General features: G+C 36.8%; 1 protein-coding gene across 1 annotated transcript in view; it reads left to right on the forward strand.

The window, feature by feature from the left end:
- LOC117481928 (desmoplakin-like) overlaps positions 1-21,904 on the forward strand; it is a 55,698-nt gene extending 33,794 nt beyond the window's left edge. Inside the window, exons 9-22 of the mRNA XM_034129865.1 lie at positions 11,439-11,507; positions 11,988-12,044; positions 13,083-13,151; positions 13,632-13,688; positions 14,727-14,795; positions 15,277-15,333; positions 16,373-16,441; positions 16,922-16,978; positions 18,019-18,087; positions 18,569-18,625; positions 19,664-19,732; positions 20,214-20,270; positions 21,311-21,379; positions 21,843-21,904. Of these exons, the coding sequence (XP_033985756.1) occupies positions 11,439-11,507; positions 11,988-12,044; positions 13,083-13,151; positions 13,632-13,688; positions 14,727-14,795; positions 15,277-15,333; positions 16,373-16,441; positions 16,922-16,978; positions 18,019-18,087; positions 18,569-18,625; positions 19,664-19,732; positions 20,214-20,270; positions 21,311-21,379; positions 21,843-21,904 (887 nt within the window). The remainder of the gene's footprint in view (positions 1-11,438; positions 11,508-11,987; positions 12,045-13,082; positions 13,152-13,631; positions 13,689-14,726; positions 14,796-15,276; positions 15,334-16,372; positions 16,442-16,921; positions 16,979-18,018; positions 18,088-18,568; positions 18,626-19,663; positions 19,733-20,213; positions 20,271-21,310; positions 21,380-21,842) is intronic.
- Positions 21,905-23,001: the final 1,097 nt, after the last annotated feature.

Here is a 23,001-nt window from a genome sequence, read left to right on the forward strand (position 1 = left end):
ACTAACCTGATTCTTTTGAAAATAATAACTTTTCACTCAAAATTACAGCTTTCAGCAAAGTTCCCTAAAAGCTTTTTATTCAGTATTAAAAGGAAACAAACATCAGAATAGCATTTCTGTTTCAGATATGGTGGCAACTAACAAAAACCTGTCTGAGGAAAGAGACGATCTGAAGAAAAGTCTGACAGCCTTGGGTAAGTATGATAATGAAATCAATTGTTCAGCCTGTGGGCCTTTATATCATATAAGTGCAAACATTCAGATTTGTCATACGGTAGATACCACCTTGGTACTTTACTTAGTAGATTAAGCATCTGGTAATTTATGTATTAAGGTTTTATCGTTCTTTCTTTTTTCCACTATTCTTATCAAGGATGGAAGGTCTTCAGCGGTAGTCTCTATACCATTTCTTCTATCAAGAAAAATTGGCAAGAGAGTAGGGATGACTGTCTTCAAAAAGGGGCAGATCTGGTGATTATCAACAGCAGAGAAGAACAGGTGTGTGTGTGTGTGTGTGTGTGTGTGTGTGTGTGTGTGTGTGTGTGTGTGTGTGTGTGTGTGTGTGTGTGTGTGTGTGTGTGTGTGTGTGTGTGTGTGTGTGTGTGTGGGGAGGGGGGGTTCTCTGTTTGTGTATAAATCTATGTGTGAGAAATGCATTAATTTAAACTTCACAAATACATTCTCCTGCAATGATGCTTTCCTCAGGAGACTGCAATTAACAGTTCTGTTTGGCAAATGTATTAATTGCCACACCCCATTTTGCCATCTGGGTTAGGGTCAGTAGAAGAAACTGAATCTTTTACACCAACATTCTTAACCAACATGCCAATTTTCCTTATCTTATGGCAAAAACTAAGGCCGTCAAGGGTGGGTGAATTATTCAGGTCCGACTGACACAAAAGTCAATGAGGGGGAGACTAATTAGAAGCAGGTCATTTATGTTGTTGACCGTTTGTGTGTCTCTTTAGAATTTCCTAAGCCAATTTCACGAGACAATGTGGATTGGTCTGACTGATTTGGAGACTGAGGGGACCTGGAAATGGGTTGATGGGACTCCAATGACGGAGAGGTTTACATATTTCATTTCAAATTTCAAATTCAAATGAAATCACTGCCTTGTGCTTTCTGGTTTGTGTTCTCCGATTAAAAGCGTATCTGTTTTCTTTCATTTCAGATATTGGGGTCCAGAAGAGCCTAATGGTGGAACATCTGAAAACTGTGGGGATATAAAGCAGTATAATGTGGGAAAACGCTGGAATGATGCAAACTGTAACATTAAAGTCTGCTGGACCTGTGAAAAAAAAGTCAGTCCATAACTCTGCACCTACCCTCACCAGGCATTTACAAAATCTCAGGACCATAAGCATTATGGACACATTATTGGCAAGAGTAAACAAAAAAACAGATATCTATTTTGCTTCACTGCTTTGGCTCGAAGAATAATGAAAAGATGAATATGTTTAGCAAGCCTTGATTTATTGTTAAATAGATCTCTGCTGGTTCCTCATAAGTTTAAATCATTCAAGGTGTGAATTGTAATATATCAAGGTTCATAATGCTGTTAGAGCTGGATGTTCCAGATCTCAGTAACTCTATTCAAGAATGTTATCAGGATTAGGTATTTTCTAAGGAAGACTGTAATATTACCAATATGCCCTTCAACGTTTAAAGGTAGCCCTTCCTGTGACTGATGCTTTGCAGTTGCAATATGGTCCAATTTATATGAGGAATACTGCTGGAAAAAATTGTGATGTATATTTGCAATCACCATGAAACTAAAATGTCTTAATTGTGAAAATAAACATATATTTCAAAAATTCAAATATCATGTTTTGTTAGTTTCCCTGACCAAAAGTCAATTTAAAAGCTTACAAAACTAAGATAACAGGTAGAAAGTACCTGTTTATAATTTATTAGGTATTTCATGCTGTAGTTATAAGGCAACTGTGCATCGTGACACTGTCTCCTCTGCTGTGACTTATATATTTTATTTTATTTCAAGCAGACATTTCTCAAACACTTCACTTCCTTTTACTGTGTCAATAATGATCTATTCCTTTTTTTCACACTTTGACCATATTCAGCAGAAGCTGTGAAGGAAATAAGAACTGAAAGTGAAAAAATAAATCAGAGAAAAACATTTGAAGTTACCAAGGTTCCTTTTTATGTTAAAATAACCAAGTCTTAATGTTGGTTATATTTGTTGACATGACAGTCACACTTTCATGGTATTTTATTTAAACAGATCAGTACTTATTGTTTGCCAGTGCCTTGTTTAGAAAGCCAATTAGTGTTTTTGTGTTTTCAATAGCAGATTGAATTATAATTCAATATAATTCTTAACTAATAATTGTCTTATTACTCTATCACAAAAAAGGGACTGAGTTGCATAATGCAAAAAAGTCAGATAGCTAATAATAAAATAAGTTAAAGGTGGGGTAGGTAATTTTGGAGAAACCAACTCGAGTGCGCTAAAATTTGAAAATACACAGCCGGAAAAAAATCTGCCACTTCCTTACAGAGCCCCTCCTCCAACACACACGAACGCGCACATGACCAATGAGGGCACGAGATCAGTTTGTGCACAGATGGAAGGCTGACAGGCAGGTAGGCCATCCAGTTATTTTAGCCGGGCTGGCTAAAATGATTGGTCGTGCTTTTTACAGTACTACGGCTTCCACAGATGACATTTTTTTTATGGATTTTTTGTCAAAGCACTTAAAGGGGACCTATCATGCAAAATGCACTTTTGTACGTCTTTTATACATGAATATGTGTCCCCGGTGTTCCAGGGAACTCACCAAGTGTCAGAAAACACAACCCTCTCTATTTTCCTCCATACCCAAATCTCTAAAAAAGGGGCTGCAACGGATCTGATAAAAACTGATCCAGATTTGAACACTGTCCTGACGTCAGGACGGTGGCGCTACGGCTATTGGGCCAACTCCACCAATCAGGAGGAGACAACCACGGCATTGCCGTTCGAAAGCGCTGGAGATGCTGTAGTACATATGCCAGGCCTCTAGATGGTGCTGTTGCTCACAGAATCAACCCTTGCAAAAACAGAGCTAACATTTTTCAAATTGAGCGAAATGAGGCATGGCTAAAATGCATGATCTGTTTGGTATTTAAAAAAAAAAAGTATAAATATGCCTTATGGTCCTACACTATATTATTCAAATATAGCATGATAGGTCCACTTTAAGATATTCATTGCTATCGGGATGTTAAGAGCATTCCATGGAATATAACAAAAAGTGTATCTCGAGCCGGTTTCTCAAACTTACCTACCCCACCTAACTGTTAGCTCAGGTTAATCTCGCCCACCTCCGACGTAAGCGTGACTTATGCGGTCTTGCTTCTAGACCGACCATTTTTTGGTGCTTGAAACGAACCGGCTTCCGGAGCTTAGAGGTGGCTCCGCTGCGGTGTGAACAGGAAAAAACGGTGCTTTTCAGGCTCTAGCTCCGAACCGGCCCTGGAACCAGTGTTAATTTCGTCAACGAAAACTATGACGAAAAATGTTCGTCAACGACCTTTTTTACATGACTAAGACGAGACGATGACGAGCTAAAAATAGATTCTTGATAACGAAAATTTGACGAAATGTATATTTAGTTTTCGTTGACAAGACGAGACGGGACTAAGGTGTTAATGGTGGACTATCGGACATTCAAAATGTAGGGTATTTCCCCCCAAGTGTCCGTCTTGTCTGTCAAAATGCATCTTACATTTCTAACTTGCAATATCATTATTTCCGCTCTCTTCACTCCAGAAGAGCGATCTCCCTCTCTCTCTGTGTGCGGGGGGCGGGGCCTAACAGACAGGCAGAGATCTGCCGGGGACGGAGCGTTCAGAGAGTATAGAGACACTCTACAAGACTCGATGTGGACAAAGCTCGTTTGCCATGTTTTCGCGTTAGCGCGTTGACACGAGTAGAGTAGTCTGTCCAAACAGCCGGCCAAAAGGCGACATATTCAGTCGGAGAAATGCACAATTTTCGACTTCCTTAACTCGTAGCTCTGTTGCCCCAATTACGAGTAACGTTATCACATCAGGTGTGCAGAGGTGGGAGAAGTACTCAGATCTTGTAGCTAAGTAAAAAAATACTATAGTGTAGGAAGAGTTCCTCAAGTCAAAGTATGATCATCAAAATATATTTAAAGTAGCGACAGTAAAAGTAGTCATTGTGCAGATTGGTCCATTTCAGAATAATATATATGATATGTTTTATAATGATTGATCATTAAAGTGTTCTCAAAGCTAGTAAAGGTGCAGCTAGTTTGAAGGACTTTGTATACTGCAGGGTAGCTTGTGAATTTACTAAAGTCTGAGTTAACACTTGATTATATATGATTCATTCATCCACATCTGTAAAGTAACTAAAGGTATTCAATAACTGTAGTGGAGTAGAAGTACACAATAGCAAAACATTTAAATACTCCAGTAAAGTACAAGTACCTCAACATTTTACTCAAGTACAGTACAATATTTTAACATAATTATATATATTTCATTTATTTCACATTTAAATAAAGCAATTAATTCGGTTAACAATTTGTTAGTTTTCTCCTTTAAAAAATAACAAAAAGTAAATACAAGAATACCGTTAAAGTACCGGATCGATAAGCAGTATTGATAAGACTAGTAGTACCGTAGAAAACCTTAACGATACCCATCCCTAGATATTACACAAGTAAAGTGTTAAGAGAGTGAAATGTTGCTTTACGAATTTCAACACTTGATGCTGTCACATTGATACCAATTTCAGATACCTGTATTTGCCTAACTGAATTGGTTTAAAGAGAGAAAACATTTTGACTAAAATGTAATTTTTCATCGACTAAAAGTAGACTAAAACGTTTTGAGTTTTCGTCGACTAAAACTAGACTAAAACGTTTTGAGTTTTCGTCGACTAAAACTAGACTAAAACTATGAAGGATACAAATGACTAAAATGTGACTAAAACTAATAACCATTTTCGTCTAAAGACTAAGACTAAGACTAAATAAAAAACAGCTGCCAAAATTAACACTGCCTGGAACCGCGTTGTTGTGAAAGCCCCATGTGTCAGATTTCTGTGTCTTACTTAGAGAACCGTGTGCAGTGTTTTGGACAAAGTGCCAAGTTGAATTGCAAATAAGGTGCAGAGCTGAAAATGTGTTTGGAGATTTGAGCTGAGGTTTTGCTCTTTGAGTGTGAGATTAAATAATTGTGCTTTACAGTATGTGTTATTTTAGTGTGTGAGCAACGGGAAAAAAACTGTAAGTGAAAACACCTATGCCATGTATCTATACATCCAGCAGGTGGCACAAAAACATTTCAGCCCTGACTGTAAATAATAACTGGACTTTGACTATGTGCAGTGCAGCATGAACAGAGATGGGGTCGTTACTAAAAAAAAGTAATATATTACACTACTTCGTTACTCTCTACATAAAGTAACTTTACTTTACTCGTTACTTTACTCGTTACTTTACTCCCAGGGCCGACCCGCCCCTCCCTACAGGCAGATCACGCAGACTGCTAAAGTTTCAAATGTTCTCTTTAGTTCAGTTTCCATTGTTGCATAAGACTGATCCAGATAGCTCTGACCATGGCTGTCCTCTGTCTCCTGCTATCTGTATTTTGCGCAGTATATCTCTGAACGATGCGATGGTGATTCCACTGTGCAAATGGGCAACATTTCTCTATGAAGGATGCTACAAGCCTGCTTTGGTTACCGGTCCTCCAAATTCTAATTGTTGCTGCTTCGGAGTCGGCGGCGGCGCACTCACAACATCCTCACTCTGGGTTCGGGGGTCCTTAGCTATTAGCTTCACCTTAGCATGTGTTCTTTGCAGGTGTTTGTTGAGGTTTGACGTGGTGTTTACAGCAGTGGATAACAGCTTCTGGCCTGGACACAGTTTGCATCTCACCGTCACATTCCTGTCTATTCTTCGGACGAACTCAAAATAATGGGCATACAGTACCTCCACCCAGGGGTTAAGTTGGGATTTGATATGTGGGGGGGGCTCTGTATTGAGGTGCGAGAGGGGGGCGGAGGTCGAGGATCTCATTATTTGACCTTCAGGGATATAGGCCAACACTGTGGCCCTAAAGCAACTGCTCCATTATCTGTATCAAATGCACACATTGATGCCACCAAATGTCACAATAAAAATAGAAAGTACTACAAATAAACTGGAATTAATTGACATCTTAAATTATTAATATATATATACACAAAAAAAGGTTTACAAATATCCAACCTTCAAATTGCTTTTTTAAATCAACACTGCTCTGCACTAAAGAACATTTGTGTGGAAATCTCAATTCATTTGTAGGGCTGCGTGAGTATGGCCAAAAGTATGGGAGTAAATCTCACTGTAAACTATTTAATCATCACCAAATTCATATTATGACTGATCATAACTCAGCTTTATGCAGACATACATTTAGCATGGTGTACAGGGCCGGTTTTTGGCATAGGCGGTCGCCTAGGGCGCCAGATCTGGGGGGGAAAAAAAACCTTTTTGACTGTTTGCGCTCATCCTAATTTTCAGCCTTGATGTAACAACATTCATAATTAAGTAAAGGTAACACCCTTTTCACCCCGGTTACACTTTTCATTTGCCCTGTACGATGGGCGCTGTAAGTGATGAAAGTGGGGGGTGTTGGCTTATCAGGCGTCCGCAGCTCACAGCCAAAGTGGGCGTGGGAGCGAGCAAGAGAGATAAATGCAATTTATGTAAACAAATATTTCCAAGGCACTCCTTTATAATTATTTGGATAAACAATATTACTTTATTAGTAGATTTGCAATACCATTTATCAAAAAAAGATTCCCACTTGTTTCTACAAGATTTTATTCTCCTTCTACTGTTATGGGCTAATATGTTGAAATTATTTCCAACAAATGAGACATTTATAACAAGGCTTGTAAATTGTTATTATTGGTTTTGTATCCCCGCCAACAATTTTCCAAACAAAACTTTCGAGGTGAGTGACAAATGGCATAGGAAAGACATTAATGTAAATTGAAGCAAGTTTGTTTATAATGACCCTTAAAACATGCTTCCTAATGTGATTTCAAACTAAGTAATTGGAGAAAAGTGCACACTCCTCCTAAAGATTATCGTATGAAGCTTAAAAGAGCCTTCAGTAGACTGAGTCAAGTTTTAGTTTTAGTATTCTGCAGCTAATTTCCTCTTTGTGTTACCACCCCTAAACTGAAACTCTGCACAGAAACATTTCTTTTTTAAAAGAAAAAAAAGGGAAGTTGCACAAGAAACAATTGGAATTCTGCTCCCCATCGCTTACATAGAAATAATGCATTATAAGAAGAAAGAGCCTGTATTAACAGGAATGATGACTGCAGCAAAGAAATGTCTTTCGAAGAAATGACTATTCACCTATACACTCTTTGGTTACTGATCCTACCCTGTCAAGCATTTGTACTTACAGCACATTATACCATCTTCAATAATAAAGGTGAAAGATTTACCAGTAGTGCTTGTAGAACAAGTGATATTACAACACATGACAGGCCATGGCTAGTCAGATAGCATGCTAATATCCGTTGATATCTCTGCAACACATAGACGTCTTTGAAATAAAGTTTACAGTACAATGTAGGCTCTTCACATTCTGTTGATAATGTTAGCTCAATATTTAGATATAAATTCTGGCATATCTAACACATTGTACCTTTAATAAGAGGAAATGATACAGATGTTGTTGATAACGCCTTGGCTCTTGTGTTGTGGCTGTAAGAGGGAACACAAGGTTATTTTTCTTCACAAATATACTTAAGTGAACTAAACATATACTGTATTAATCATCTGGTCCTGTTGAAAATGATGGTAACCTCTCCAGTCAACGTGACAAAAGGAAGTTTGTAAATGGGTCTAACATTGTTAAAAACAGTGGTATCCAGGTTCGGTTTTTTTTTTATCTAGGGCTGGACCACAGCATGTTTTAGGCATGTTAGTACTACTCCTGTAGGCTGCTGTTAATTCTATTAAGAACATTGATTCCAATTGTGTCCCAGATTTCTTTAAAAAAATCGTGCAGGGACAACATCATTTGGAAAACCTGAGGGTTTCATATGTGCAACAATTTCCATCAGAGAGACATATGGAGCAGCAGTCAAACAATAAAATACTGAGTTGAGGAACAAAAGCAAATGACTCAAAAATGAGGAAGAAGAGAGTGTGAAAGAGAAAGAGAAAGAGAGAGAGAGAGGTGTATGCTGAGAGAATCATTAAATAAAGGAAGATCAGTGCCCTTTAAATAAGACACTTTGACAAACACCATCAGCACTCTGCAGAGGCTCACAGATGTTGTTGATAACGCCTTGGCTCTTGTGTTGTGGCTGTAAGAGGGAACACAAGGTTATTTTTCTTCACAAATATACTTAAGTGAACTAAACATATACTGTATTAATCATCTGGTCCTGTTGAAAATGATGGTAACCTCTCCAGTCAACGTGACAGTTTAATAGAAAGAATTCCTTGAAAACATATAACTTGGTACTAACAGTTCACGAGCGTGCTCCACTAGCAGTAATTTGTTTTCAGGGGCAGGTAGATTTGTGAATCATCTGCATAAAAATGAAATGAGATGCCATATTTTTTAATGATAGCGACCATAAAATAGGCCCAAGAATGGAACCTTGGGGTACCCCATAAGGGAGAGGAGCAGAGGAGGGGCTAAACTCACCAAGATTCACATTACATTACATATCACTTGTTAGACGCTTTTATCCAAAGCGACTTACAAACTCAATACTGTGGGCAATCCCCACAGGAGCAATTTGGGGTGAAGTGTCTTGCCCAGGGACACAACGACATGCTGACTGCAGTGGGGTTTGAACCTGTGACCACCTGATCCGAACACCAACGCACAACCCACTGCACCACACGCCTCCCTTTAATTATTTCAGAGAGGTAGGACTGAAACCACTCTAGAGCAGTACTACTGATTCCCACAGAATGCTTCAGGCGAGAGATAAGAATGCCGTGATCTACAGTGTCGAAGGCAGCTGTAAGGTCTAAAAGTACAAGAACAGCACTGTTACCAGCATCAGTAGCTAAAAACAGGTCATTAAAAACTCTTAAAAGAGCACTTTCGGTGCTGTGGAGGGTTTTAAACCCAGACTTGAAAACCTTGAGAATACCATGCACATTTAAAAAAGACTGCAACTCTAATAGTACTACTTTTTCTAGAATTTAAGACATAAAAGGAAGTTTGTAAATGGGTCTAACATTGTTAAAAACAGTGGTATCCAGGTTCGGTTTTTTTTTTATCAAGGGCTGGACCACAGCATGTTTTAGGCATGTTAGTACTACTCCTGTAGGCTGCTGTTAATTCTATTAAGAACATTGATTCCAATTGTGTCCCAGATTTCTTTAAAAAAATCGTGCAGGGACAACATCATTTGGAAAACCTGAGGGTTTCATATGTGCAACAATTTCCATCAGAGAGACATATGGAGCAGCAGTCAAACAATAAAATACTGAGTTGAGGAACAAAAGCAAATGACTCAAAAATGAGGAAGAAGAGAGTGTGAAAGAGAAAGAGAAAGAGAGAGAGAGAGGTGTATGCTGAGAGAATCATTAAATAAAGGAAGATCAGTGCCCTTTAAATAAGACACTTTGACAAACACCATCAGCACTCTGCAGAGGCTCAACTGATGAGATGGCTTCCCTTGAAGAAGAACATGAGCTCTCCATGATGTACGAAGACTTTGAAGATGTTTCAGCCAGGAAAGCTGCATCCCGCCGCTCTGTTGAAGACTTCAACGTGCCTGCTGCAGCGTCTGGTAAGACAGAAATCCTAGTCCAACAATTTAGAGTTGTTGAGTTTATAGTAACCTTATTTTCTAAACTTAATTTTAAACTTAAAGATCATCATATATATATACATTTATTTTGCTAAAGAAATCAAAGACAAAATCAACATCTCAGTTTAAAGTGTAAAGTTTCTCAAACAGCCACTTGTGCAAGTCAGCCTCCATAAACCTCCGTGTGTGTGCATGTTTCTGGGTTCTACACACAGGAATGAAAATGTACAGACTGGTTGTTGTGAGTTTTGGACTCCTGTGTATCCTACAAGCTGCTCTCATCATTTACCTAAGTAAGTCTTCTTAATTTGTGCCTCTCACTTCGGTAGCCAGATATAAAAATAATTATTTTGCAAGATATGACGATCACTTGTCCTGAATTATTTTTGAAAAAAACACATCACTGTGCATTAGGGTGTGCAGTATGACTTAACATTTAAATCTAAAAATGTATTTGCAAATTTAACTCAGGGAAAATGAATTAATATCCCTTTCAACATGTGTGTTCAGAGTACATTTATTTGCAAATCTTTGTATTGAACAATACATTCTTTGAAATACTGTAAATCTAATCAAAACCAGCTCAGTTAATTTGATTTAAAGTAAATACTTTCTTCAGTTGATCACATACTCAAATGTTGTTGGTAACCTCTCCACTGAAAATGACAGTTTCACAGCAAAACTCCCTGACTGAAGAGAGAGACGAGATGAAGAGAATCTACCACAGTAAGTATGATGATGATAATCTCCCAGTTAAATCCTGTATCCCCATTGGGAAAACAACAAAACATATAACTTGGTATTAGATTAGGTAGAGGAAATTAACACCAATACATTATCATTGATAGATTAATATAATAAACAATAAGAATTATGTTTTAGATCTGGAGGCCGGTTGCAGTAACCGGACTGAGGAGAGAGATGACCTGAAGAGAACTGTGAAGGACTATGGTAGGTACAATGATAAGGTCAATTGTTAAAGTGAAAGACACACTTGAGCTTTGGACTCCTGTATTTTCTACAAGCTGCTCTCAATATTTCCCTCTGTTTTGCTGTTTTGTATCTGAGGCTTTTATCCAAAGCAACATACAATAAGTGAAATAAACCATAAAGATACAAACTCAGAACATCAAGAAACATGCAGATCAGTCAGCATACTAACTGACGGGCAACCAGCTAGTCAGTTAGCATGCTAATCACGTTATTTCTGTAGAAATCTCTGCAACACGTAAACCTCTTTGAAGACACGTCAACACTTTAGGTTCTTCACATTCTGCTGATAATGATAGTTCATTAGTTTATGTTTTAATGATAAATTCTGTCTTATCTTACACATTTAAGAAGAGGAAATGAAACAGATGTTGTTGAAAACACCTTGGCTCTTGGTTTTGTGGCTGTAAAAAGGGAACACAATATGTTTTTCTTCACAAATATACTTAACTGAACTAAACATACAGAATATCGTAATACTTATCTGGTCCATTCAACAGGATTGTTTGGCAGAAATAATTTCCTGAAAACATGATATGGTGTTAGATTAAGAAAAGGAAACAAAGACCCATACATTATCATTGATAGATGAACATAATAGACATTGGGAATTCTGTTTTAGATCTGGAGGCCATTGGCAAAAACCTGACTGAGGAGAGAGATGACCTGAAGAGAACTGTGAAGGACTATGGTAGGTACAATGATAAGGTCAATTGTTAAAGTGAAAGACACACTTGAGCTTTGGACTCCTGTATTTTCTACAAGCTGCTCTCAATATTTCCCTCTGTTTTGCTCTTTTAAAGTCTTCTTAATTTGTGCCTCTCACTTCTGGTGCAAATGGTCAACACCCAGGTTTGAGTATCAAACTCTAGTTGCCCTGATTGCTTTTTAGAAATGTATCACTGTACATCAGGGTATACATACAATAGGATCAGAAATACAAAATAAAATATATAATAAAAAAAACTCAGGAAAAGGAATGAAACAATTACCCTTTTCAAAGCGTGTACTTGCTTCTTTTTTCTTTTTCTTTTTCTTTACTGAACTATAATTTGTGCTTTATTTTCAACAAAGCCAGCTCAGACATTTAGTTTTTACACTCAATCATATGTTTATTTGGACACATAATCACATTTAGTTGGTAACCTCTTCAATAAAATTGAAAATTAAGTTTCAGAGCAAAACTCCCTGACTGAAGAGCGAGACGAGTTGAAGAGAATCAACCTTGGTAAGTATTGAGATGAGACTTCTGCAATAATCAGGGGTTTGATCGGAAGGGGTACATCGTACTTAATCAGGACTGAATATCACATTAGATACATGGATCATGAGTCCTGGATGGAGATCCTCGTGGATTCATCTTCTTATTATAGACACATGCATTTCCAAACATTTGGACTACCTATGTTGTAAATGTATTATCTTTTCAATTTACACACGGCATCTATTGCACGTCTGTCCGTCCTGGGAGAGGGATCCCTCCTCTGTTGCTCTCCCTGAGGTTTCTCCCATTTCCCCCTTTAAACTGTGGGTTTTCTCTGGAAGTTTTTCCTTGTACGATGTGAGGGTCTAAGGACAGAGGGTGTCGTATTGTCATACTGATATTATGTACAAACTGTGAAGTCCACTGAGACAATGTAACATTTGTGATATTGGACTATATAAATACACATTGATTGGTTGATTGATTAGGTTACACTATATTATTATTTTGTATCTGAGGCTTTTATCCAAAGCAACATACAATAAGTGAAATAAACCATAAAGATACAAACTCAGAACATCAAGAAACATGCAGATCAGTCAGCATACTAACTGACGGGCAACCAGCTAGTCAGTTAGCATGCTAATCACGTTATTTCTGTAGAAATCTCTGCAACACGTAAACCTCTTTGAAGACACGTCAACACTTTAGGTTCTTCACATTCTGCTGATAATGATAGTTCATTAGTTTATGTTTTAATGATAAATTCTGTCTTATCTTACACATTTAAGAAGAGGAAATGAAACAGATGTTGTTGAAAACACCTTGGCTCTTGGTTTTGTGGCTGTAAAAAGGGAACACAATATGTTTTTCTTCACAAATATACTTAACTGAACTAAACATACAGAATATCGTAATACTTATCTGGTCCATTCAACAGGATTGTTTGGCAGAAATAATTTCCTGAAAACATGATATGGTGTTAGATTAAGAAAAGGAAACAAAGACCCATACATTATCATTGATAGATGAACATAATAGACATTGGGAATTCTGTTTTAGATCTGGAGGCCATTGGCAAAAACCTGACTGAGGAGAGAGATGACCTGAAGAGAACTGTGAAGGACTATGGTAGGTACAATGATAAGGTCAATTGTTAAAGTGAAAGACACACTTGAGCTTTGGACTCCTGTATTTTCTACAAGCTGCTCTTAATATTTCCCTCTGTTTTGCTCTTTTAAAGTCTTCTTAATTTGTGCCTCTCACTTCTGGTGCAAATGGTCAACACCCAGGTTTGAGTATCAAACTCTAGTTGCCCTGATTGCTTTTTAGAAATGTATCACTGTACATCAGGGTATACAGACAATAGGATCAGAAATACAAAATAAAATATATAATAAAAAAAACTCAGGAAAAGGAATGAAACAATTACCCTTTTCAAAGCGTGTACTTGCTTCTTTTTTCTTTTTCTTTTTCTTTACTGAACTATAATTTGTGCTTTATTTTCAACAAAGCCAGCTCAGACATTTAGTTTTTACACTCAATCATATGTTTATTTGGACACATAATCACATTTAGTTGGTAACCTCTTCAATAAAATTGAAAATTAAGTTTCAGAGCAAAACTCCCTGACTGAAGAGCGAGACGAGTTGAAGAGAATCAACCTTGGTAAGTATTGAGATGAGACTTCTGCAATAATCAGGGGTTTGATCGGAAGGGGTACTTCGTACTTAATCAGGACTAAATATCACATTAGATACATGGATCATGAGTCCTGGATGGAGATCCTCGTGGATTCATCTTCTTATTATAGACACATGCATTTCCAAACATTTGGACTACCTATGTTGTAAATGTATTATCTTTTCAATTTACACACGGCATCTATTGCACGTCTGTCCGTCCTGGGAGAGGGATCCCTCCTCTGTTGCTCTCCCTGAGGTTTCTCCCATTTCCCCCTTTAAACTGTGGGTTTTCTCTGGAAGTTTTTCCTTGTACGATGTGAGGGTCTAAGGACAGAGGGTGTCGTATTGTCATACTGATATTATGTACAAACTGTGAAGTCCACTGAGACAATGTAACATTTGTGATATTGGACTATATAAATACACATTGATTGGTTGATTGATTAGGTGACACTATATTATTATTTTGTATCTGAGGCTTTTATCCAAAGCAACATACAATAAGTGAAATAAACCATAAAGATACAAACTCAGAACATCAAGAAACATGCAGATCAGTCAGCATACTAACTGACGGGCAACCAGCTAGTCAGTTAGCATGCTAATCACGTTATTTCTGTAGAAATCTCTGCAACACGTAAACCTCTTTGAAGACACGTCAACACTTTAGGTTCTTCACATTCTGCTGATAATGATAGTTCATTAGTTTATGTTTTAATGATAAATTCTGTCTTATCTTACACATTTAAGAAGAGGAAATTAAACAGATGTTGTTGAAAACACCTTGGCTCTTGGTTTTGTGGCTGTAAAAAGGGAACACAATATGTTTTTCTTCACAAATATACTTAACTGAACTAAACATACAGAATATCGTAATACTTATCTGGTCCATTCAACAGGATTGTTTGGCAGAAATAATTTCCTGAAAACATGATATGGTGTTAGATTAAGAAAAGGAAACAAAGACCCATACATTATCATTGATAGATGAACATAATAGACATTGGGAATTCTGTTTTAGATCTGGAGGCCATTGGCAAAAACCTGACTGAGGAGAGAGATGACCTGAAGAGAACTGTGAAGGACTATGGTAGGTACAATGATAAGGTCAATTGTTAAAGTGAAAGACACACTTGAGCTTTGGACTCCTGTATTTTTTACAAGCTGCTCTCAATATTTCCCTCTGTTTTGCTCTTTTAAAGTCTTCTTAATTTGTGCCTCTCACTTCTGGTGCAAATGGTCAACACCCAGGTTTGAGTATCAAACTCTAGTTGCCCTGATTGCTTTTTAGAAATGTATCACTGTACATCAGGGTATACATACAATAGGATCAGAAATACAAAATAAAATATATAATAAAAAAAACTCAGGAAAAGGAATGAAACAATTACCCTTTTCAAAGCGTGTACTTGCTTCTTTTTTTCTTTTTCTTTTTCTTTACTGAACTATAATTTGTGCTTTATTTTCAACAAAGCCAGCTCAGACATTTAGTTTTTACACTCAATCATATGTTTATTTGGACACATAATCACATTTAGTTGGTAACCTCTTCAATAAAATTGAAAATTAAGTTTCAGAGCAAAACTCCCTGACTGAAGAGCGAGACGAGTTGAAGAGAATCAACCTTGGTAAGTATTGAGATGAGACTTCTGCAATAATCAGGGGTTTGATCGGAAGGGGTACATCGTACTTAATCAGGACTAAATATCACATTAGATACATGGATCATGAGTCCTGGATGGAGATCCTCGTGGATTCATCTTCTTATTATAGACACATGCATTTCCAAACATTTGGACTACCTATGTTGTAAATGTATTATCTTTTCAATTTACACACGGCATCTATTGCACGTCTGTCCGTCCTGGGAGAGGGATCCCTCCTCTGTTGCTCTCCCTGAGGTTTCTCCCATTTCCCCCTTTAAACTGTGGGTTTTCTCTGGAAGTTTTTCCTTGTACGATGTGAGGGTCTAAGGACAGAGGGTGTCGTATTGTCATACTGATATTATGTACAAACTGTGAAGTCCACTGAGACAATGTAACATTTGTGATATTGGACTATATAAATACACATTGATTGGTTGATTGATTAGGTTTACACTATATTATTATTTTGTATCTGAGGCTTTTATCCAAAGCAACATACAATAAGTGAAATAAACCATAAAGATACAAACTCAGAACATCAAGAAACATGCAGATCAGTCAGCATACTAACTGACGGGCAACCAGCTAGTCAGTTAGCATGCTAATCACGTTATTTCTGTAGAAATCTCTGCAACACGTAAACCTCTTTGAAGACACGTCAACACTTTAGGTTCTTCACATTCTGCTGATAATGATAGTTCATTAGTTTATGTTTTAATGATAAATTCTGTCTTATCTTACACATTTAAGAAGAGGAAATGAAACAGATGTTGTTGAAAACACCTTGGCTCTTGGTTTTGTGGCTGTAAAAAGGGAACACAATATGTTTTTCTTCACAAATATACTTAACTGAACTAAACATACAGAATATCGTAATACTTATCTGGTCCATTCAACAGGATTGTTTGGCAGAAATAATTTCCTGAAAACATGATATGGTGTTAGATTAAGAAAAGGAAACAAAGACCCATACATTATCATTGATAGATGAACATAATAGACATTGGGAATTCTGTTTTAGATCTGGAGGCCATTGGCAAAAACCTGACTGAGGAGAGAGATGACCTGAAGAGAACTGTGAAGGACTATGGTAGGTACAATGATAAGGTCAATTGTTAAAGTGAAAGACACACTTGAGCTTTGGACTCGTGTATTTTCTACAAGCTGCTCTTAATATTTCCCTCTGTTTTGCTCTTTTAAAGTCTTCTTAATTTGTGCCTCTCACTTCTGGTGCAAATGGTCAACACCCAGGTTTGAGTATCAAACTCTAGTTGCCCTGATTGCTTTTTAGAAATGTATCACTGTACATCAGGGTATACAGACAATAGGATCAGAAATACAAAATAAAATATATAATAAAAAAAACTCAGGAAAAGGAATGAAACAATTACCCTTTTCAAAGCGTGTACTTGCTTCTTTTTTCTTTTTCTTTTTCTTTACTGAACTATAATTTGTGCTTTATTTTCAACAAAGCCAGCTCAGACATTTAGTTTTTACACTCAATCATATGTTTATTTGGACACATAATCACATTTAGTTGGTAACCTCTTCAATAAAATTGAAAATTAAGTTTCAGAGCAAAACTCCCTGACTGAAGAGCGAGACGAGTTGAAGAGAATCAACCTTGGTAAGTATTGAGATGAGACTTCTGCAATAATCAGGGGTTTGATCGGAAGGGGTACATTCGTACTTAATCAGGACTAAATATCACATTAGATACATGGATCATGAGTCCTGGATGGAGATCCTCGTGGATTCATCTTCTTATTATAGACACATGCATTTCCAAACATTTGGACTACCTATGTTGTAAATGTATTATCTTTTCAATTTACACACGGCATCTATTGCACGTCTGTCCGTCCTGGGAGAGGGATCCCTCCTCTGTTGCTCTCCCTGAGGTTTCTCCCATTTCCCCCCTTTAAACTGTGGGTTTTCTCTGGAAGTTTTTCCTTGTACGATGTGAGGGTCTAAGGACAGAGGGTGTCGTATTGTCATACTGATATTATGTACAAACTGTGAAGTCCACTGAGACAATGTAACATTTGTGATATTGGACTATATAAATACACATTGATTGGTTGATTGATTAGGTTACACTATATTATTATTTTGTATCTGAGGCTTTTATCCAAAGCAACATACAATAAGTGAAATAAACCATAAAGATACAAACTCAGAACATCAAGAAACATGCAGATCAGTCAGCATACTAACTGACGGGCAACCAGCTAGTCAGTTAGCATGCTAATCACGTTATTTCTGTAGAAATCTCTGCAACACGTAAACCTCTTTGAAGACACGTCAACACTTTAGGTTCTTCACATTCTGCTGATAATGATAGTTCATTAGTTTATGTTTTAATGATAAATTCTGTCTTATCTTACACATTTAAGAAGAGGAAATGAAACAGATGTTGTTGAAAACACCTTGGCTCTTGGTTTTGTGGCTGTAAAAAGGGAACACAATATGTTTTTCTTCACAAATATACTTAACTGAACTAAACATACAGAATATCGTAATACTTATCTGGTCCATTCAACAGGATTGTTTGGCAGAAATAATTTCCTGAAAACATGATATGGTGTTAGATTAAGAAAAGGAAACAAAGACCCATACATTATCATTGATAGATGAACATAATAGACATTGGGAATTCTGTTTTAGATCTGGAGGCCATTGGCAAACACCTGACTGAGGAGAGAGATGACCTGAAGAGAACTGTGAAGGACTATGGTAGGTACAATGATAAGGTCAATTGTTAAAGTGAAAGACACACTTGAGCTTTGGACTCCTGTATTTTCTACAAGCTGCTCTCAATATTTCCCTGTGTTTTGCTCTTTTAAAGTCTTCTTAATTTGTGCCTCTCACTTCTGGTGCAAATGGTCAACACCCAGGTTTGAGTATCAAACTCTAGTTGCCCTGATTGCTTTTTAGAAATGTATCACTGTACATCAGGGTATACATACAATAGGATCAGAAATACAAAATAAAATATATAATAAAAAAAACTCAGGAAAAGGAATGAAAACAATTACCCTTTTCAAAGCGTGTACTTGCTTCTTTTTTCTTTTTCTTTTTCTTTACTGAACTATAATTTGTGCTTTATTTTCAACAAAGCCAGCTCAGACATTTAGTTTTTACACTCAATCATATGTTTATTTGGACACATAATCACATTTAGTTGGTAACCTCTTCAATAAAATTGAAAATTAAGTTTCAGAGCAAAACTCCCTGACTGAAGAGCGAGACGAGTTGAAGAGAATCAACCTTGGTAAGTATTGAGATGAGACTTCTGCAATAATCAGGGGTTTGATCGGAAGGGGTACATCGTACTTAATCAGGACTAAATATCACATTAGATACATGGATCATGAGTCCTGGATGGAGATCCTCGTGGATTCATCTTCTTATTATAGACACATGCATTTCCAAACATTTGGACTACCTATGTTGTAAATGTATTATCTTTTCAATTTACACACGGCATCTATTGCACGTCTGTCCGTCCTGGGAGAGGGATCCCTCCTCTGTTGCTCTCCCTGAGGTTTCTCCCATTTCCCCCTTTAAACTGTGGGTTTTCTCTGGGAGTTTTTCCTTGTACGATGTGAGGGTCTAAGGACAGAGGGTGTCGTATTGTCATACTGATATTATGTACAAACTGTGAAGTCCACTGAGACAATGTAACATTTGTGATATTGGACTATATAAATACACATTGATTGGTTGATTGATTAGGTTACACTATATTATTATTTTGTATCTGAGGCTTTTATCCAAAGCAACATACAATAAGTGAAATAAACCATGAAGATACAAACTCAGAACATCAAGAAACATGCAGATCAGTCAGCATACTAACTGACGGGCAACCAGCTAGTCAGTTAGCATGCTAATCACGTTATTTCTGTAGAAATCTCTGCAACACGTAAACCTCTTTGAAGACACGTCAACACTTTAGGTTCTTCACATTCTGCTGATAATGATAGTTCATTAGTTTATGTTTTAATGATAAATTCTGTCTTATCTTACACATTTAAGAAGAGGAAATGAAACAGATGTTGTTGAAAACACCTTGGCTCTTGGTTTTGTGGCTGTAAAAAGGGAACACAATATGTTTTTCTTCACAAATATACTTAACTGAACTAAACATACAGAATATCGTAATACTTATCTGGTCCATTCAACAGGATTGTTTGGCAGAAATAATTTCCTGAAAACATGATATGGTGTTAGATTAAGAAAAGGAAACAAAGACCCATACATTATCATTGATAGATGAACATAATAGACATTGGGAATTCTGTTTTAGATCTGGAGGCCATTGGCAAAAACCTGACTGAGGAGAGAGATGACCTGAAGAGAACTGTGAAGGACTATGGTAGGTACAATGATAAGGTCAATTGTTAAAGTGAAAGACACACTTGAGCTTTGGACTCGTGTATTTTCTACAAGCTGCTCTTAATATTTCCCTCTGTTTTGCTCTTTTAAAGTCTTCTTAATTTGTGCCTCTCACTTCTGGTGCAAATGGTCAACACCCAGGTTTGAGTATCAAACTCTAGTTGCCCTGATTGCTTTTTAGAAATGTATCACTGTACATCAGGGTATACATACAATAGGATCAGAAATACAAAATAAAATATATAATAAAAAAAACTCAGGAAAAGGAATGAAACAATTACCCTTTTCAAAGCGTGTACTTGCTTCTTTTTTTCTTTTTCTTTTTCTTTACTGAACTATAATTTGTGCTTTATTTTCAACAAAGCCAGCTCAGACATTTAGTTTTTACACTCAATCATATGTTTATTTGGACACATAATCACATTTAGTTGGTAACCTCTTCAATAAAATTGAAAATTAAGTTTCAGAGCAAAACTCCCTGACTGAAGAGCGAGACGAGTTGAAGAGAATCAACCTTGGTAAGTATTGAGATGAGACTTCTGCAATAATCAGGGGTTTGATCGGAAGGGGTACATTCGTACTTAATCAGGACTAAATATCACATTAGATACATGGATCATGAGTCCTGGATGGAGATCCTCGTGGATTCATCTTCTTATTATAGACACATGCATTTCCAAACATTTGGACTACCTATGTTGTAAATGTATTATCTTTTCAATTTACACACGGCATCTATTGCACGTCTGTCCGTCCTGGGAGAGGGATCCCTCCTCTGTTGCTCTCCCTGAGGTTTCTCCCATTTCCCCCCTTTAAACTGTGGGTTTTCTCTGGAAGTTTTTCCTTGTACGATGTGAGGGTCTAAGGACAGAGGGTGTCGTATTGTCATACTGATATTATGTACAAACTGTGAAGTCCACTGAGACAATGTAACATTTGTGATATTGGACTATATAAATACACATTGATTGGTTGATTGATTAGGTTACACTATATTATTATTTTGTATCTGAGGCTTTTATCCAAAGCAACATACAATAAGTGAAATAAACCATAAAGATACAAACTCAGAACATCAAGAAACATGCAGATCAGTCAGCATACTAACTGACGGGCAACCAGCTAGTCAGTTAGCATGCTAATCACGTTATTTCTGTAGAAATCTCTGCAACACGTAAACCGCTTTGAAGACACGTCAACACTTTAGGTTCTTCACATTCTGCTGATAATGATAGTTCATTAGTTTATGTTTTAATGATAAATTCTGTCTTATCTTACACATTTAAGAAGAGGAAATGAAACAGATGTTGTTGAAAACACCTTGGCTCTTGGTTTTGTGGCTGTAAAAAGGGAACACAATATGTTTTTCTTCACAAATATACTTAACTGAACTAAACATACAGAATATCGTAATACTTATCTGGTCCATTCAACAGGATTGTTTGGCAGAAATAATTTCCTGAAAACATGATATGGTGTTAGATTAAGAAAAGGAAACAAAGACCCATACATTATCATAGATAGATGAACATAATAGACATTGGGAATTCTGTTTTAGATCTGGAGGCCATTGGCAAAAACCTGACTGAGGAGAGAGATGACCTGAAGAGAGCTGTGAAGGACTATGGTAGGTACAATGATAAGGTCAATTATTAAAGTGAAAGACACACTTGAGCTTTGGACTCCTGTATTTTCTACAAGCTGCTCTCAATGTTTCCCTCTGTTTGCTCTTTTAAAATCTTCTTAATTTGTGCCTCTCACTTCTGGTGCAAATGGTCAACACCCAGGTTTGAGTATCAAACTCGAGTTGCCCTGATTGCTTTTGAGAAACGTATCCCTGTACATCGGGGTATACATACAATAGGATCAGAAATACAAAACAAAATGTTTAATATGTGACTCAGGTAAAGGAATGAAACAATTGCCCTTTTCAAAGCGTGAACTTGTTTCTTTTCTTTTTTTTTACCGAACTATAATGTGTGCTTTATTTTCAACAAAGCCAGCTCAGACATTTAGTTTTTACACTCAATCATATGTTTATTTGGACACATAATCACATTTTGGTTGGTAACCTCTTCACTAAATTGAAGTTTCAGAGCAAAACTCCCTGACTGAAGAACGAGACGAGTTGAAGAGAATCAAACCTTGGTAAGTATTAAGATAAGATAAGATAAGACCTTTATTTCATCCTGAAGGAAATTGTTGTGCCAGAGTTACAAAAATACAATAAACACAGCAGCATAATAGTAAAACTGTACACTTAAAAGTGCAGTTAGCAATTAAATATCTACAGGAAACATGAAACATAGATGGTCACATAATTAATGTAATTATTACCAGTATTTAGTAGTGCAAAAAACTACTGCAATAATCAGGGGTTTGATCTGAAGGGGAATATCGTACCTAATCGGTACTGAATATCACATTAGGTAACAAAATATTATTTTATTTATCTGAGGCTTTTATCCAAAGCAACCTACAATAGGTGCAATAAACTATAAAGATACAAACTCAGAACATCAAGAAACATGCATGCTGAATGATGTGCAGCGGCTAGTCAGTTAGCATGCTTATCTCTGCAGAACAACATATAGATGTTTTTGAAGTTACGTCAACATCGTAAGCTCTTCACATTCTGTTGATAATGATAGTTCATTTTTTTTTTTACGTTTTAAATTTAAATTACTTATCTTACACATTTAAACAGAGGATATGATACAGCTGTTGTTGATAACGGTGATCACAATATTTATTTTCTTCACAAATATACGTAACTGAACATAACATATCCTGTATAACTGATATGGTTCTGTTGAAAATAATGACAGCCTCTCCATTCAACAGGACAGTTTAGCAGAATGAATTTCCTGAAAACATGATATGGTGTTAGATTAAGAAAAGGAAACAAAGACCCATACATTATCATTGATAGATGAACATAATAGACATTGGGAATTCTGTTTTAGATCTGGAGGCCATTGGCAAAAACCTGACTGAGGAGAGAGATGACCTGAAGAGAACTGTGAAGGACTATGGTAGGTACAATGATAAGGTCAATTGTTAAAGTGAAAGACACACTTGAGCTTTGGACTCCTGTATTTTCTACAAGCTGCTCTCAATATTTCCCTCTGTTTTGCTCTTTTAAAGTCTTCTTAATTTGTGCCTCTCACTTCTGGTGCAAATGGTCAACACCCAGGTTTGAGTATCAAACTCTAGTTGCCCTGATTGCTTTTAGAAATGTATCACTGT

This window comes from Trematomus bernacchii, unplaced genomic scaffold, assembly GCF_902827165.1.
Source record: "Trematomus bernacchii unplaced genomic scaffold, fTreBer1.1, whole genome shotgun sequence".
Taxonomy (NCBI): domain Eukaryota; kingdom Metazoa; phylum Chordata; class Actinopteri; order Perciformes; family Nototheniidae; genus Trematomus; species Trematomus bernacchii.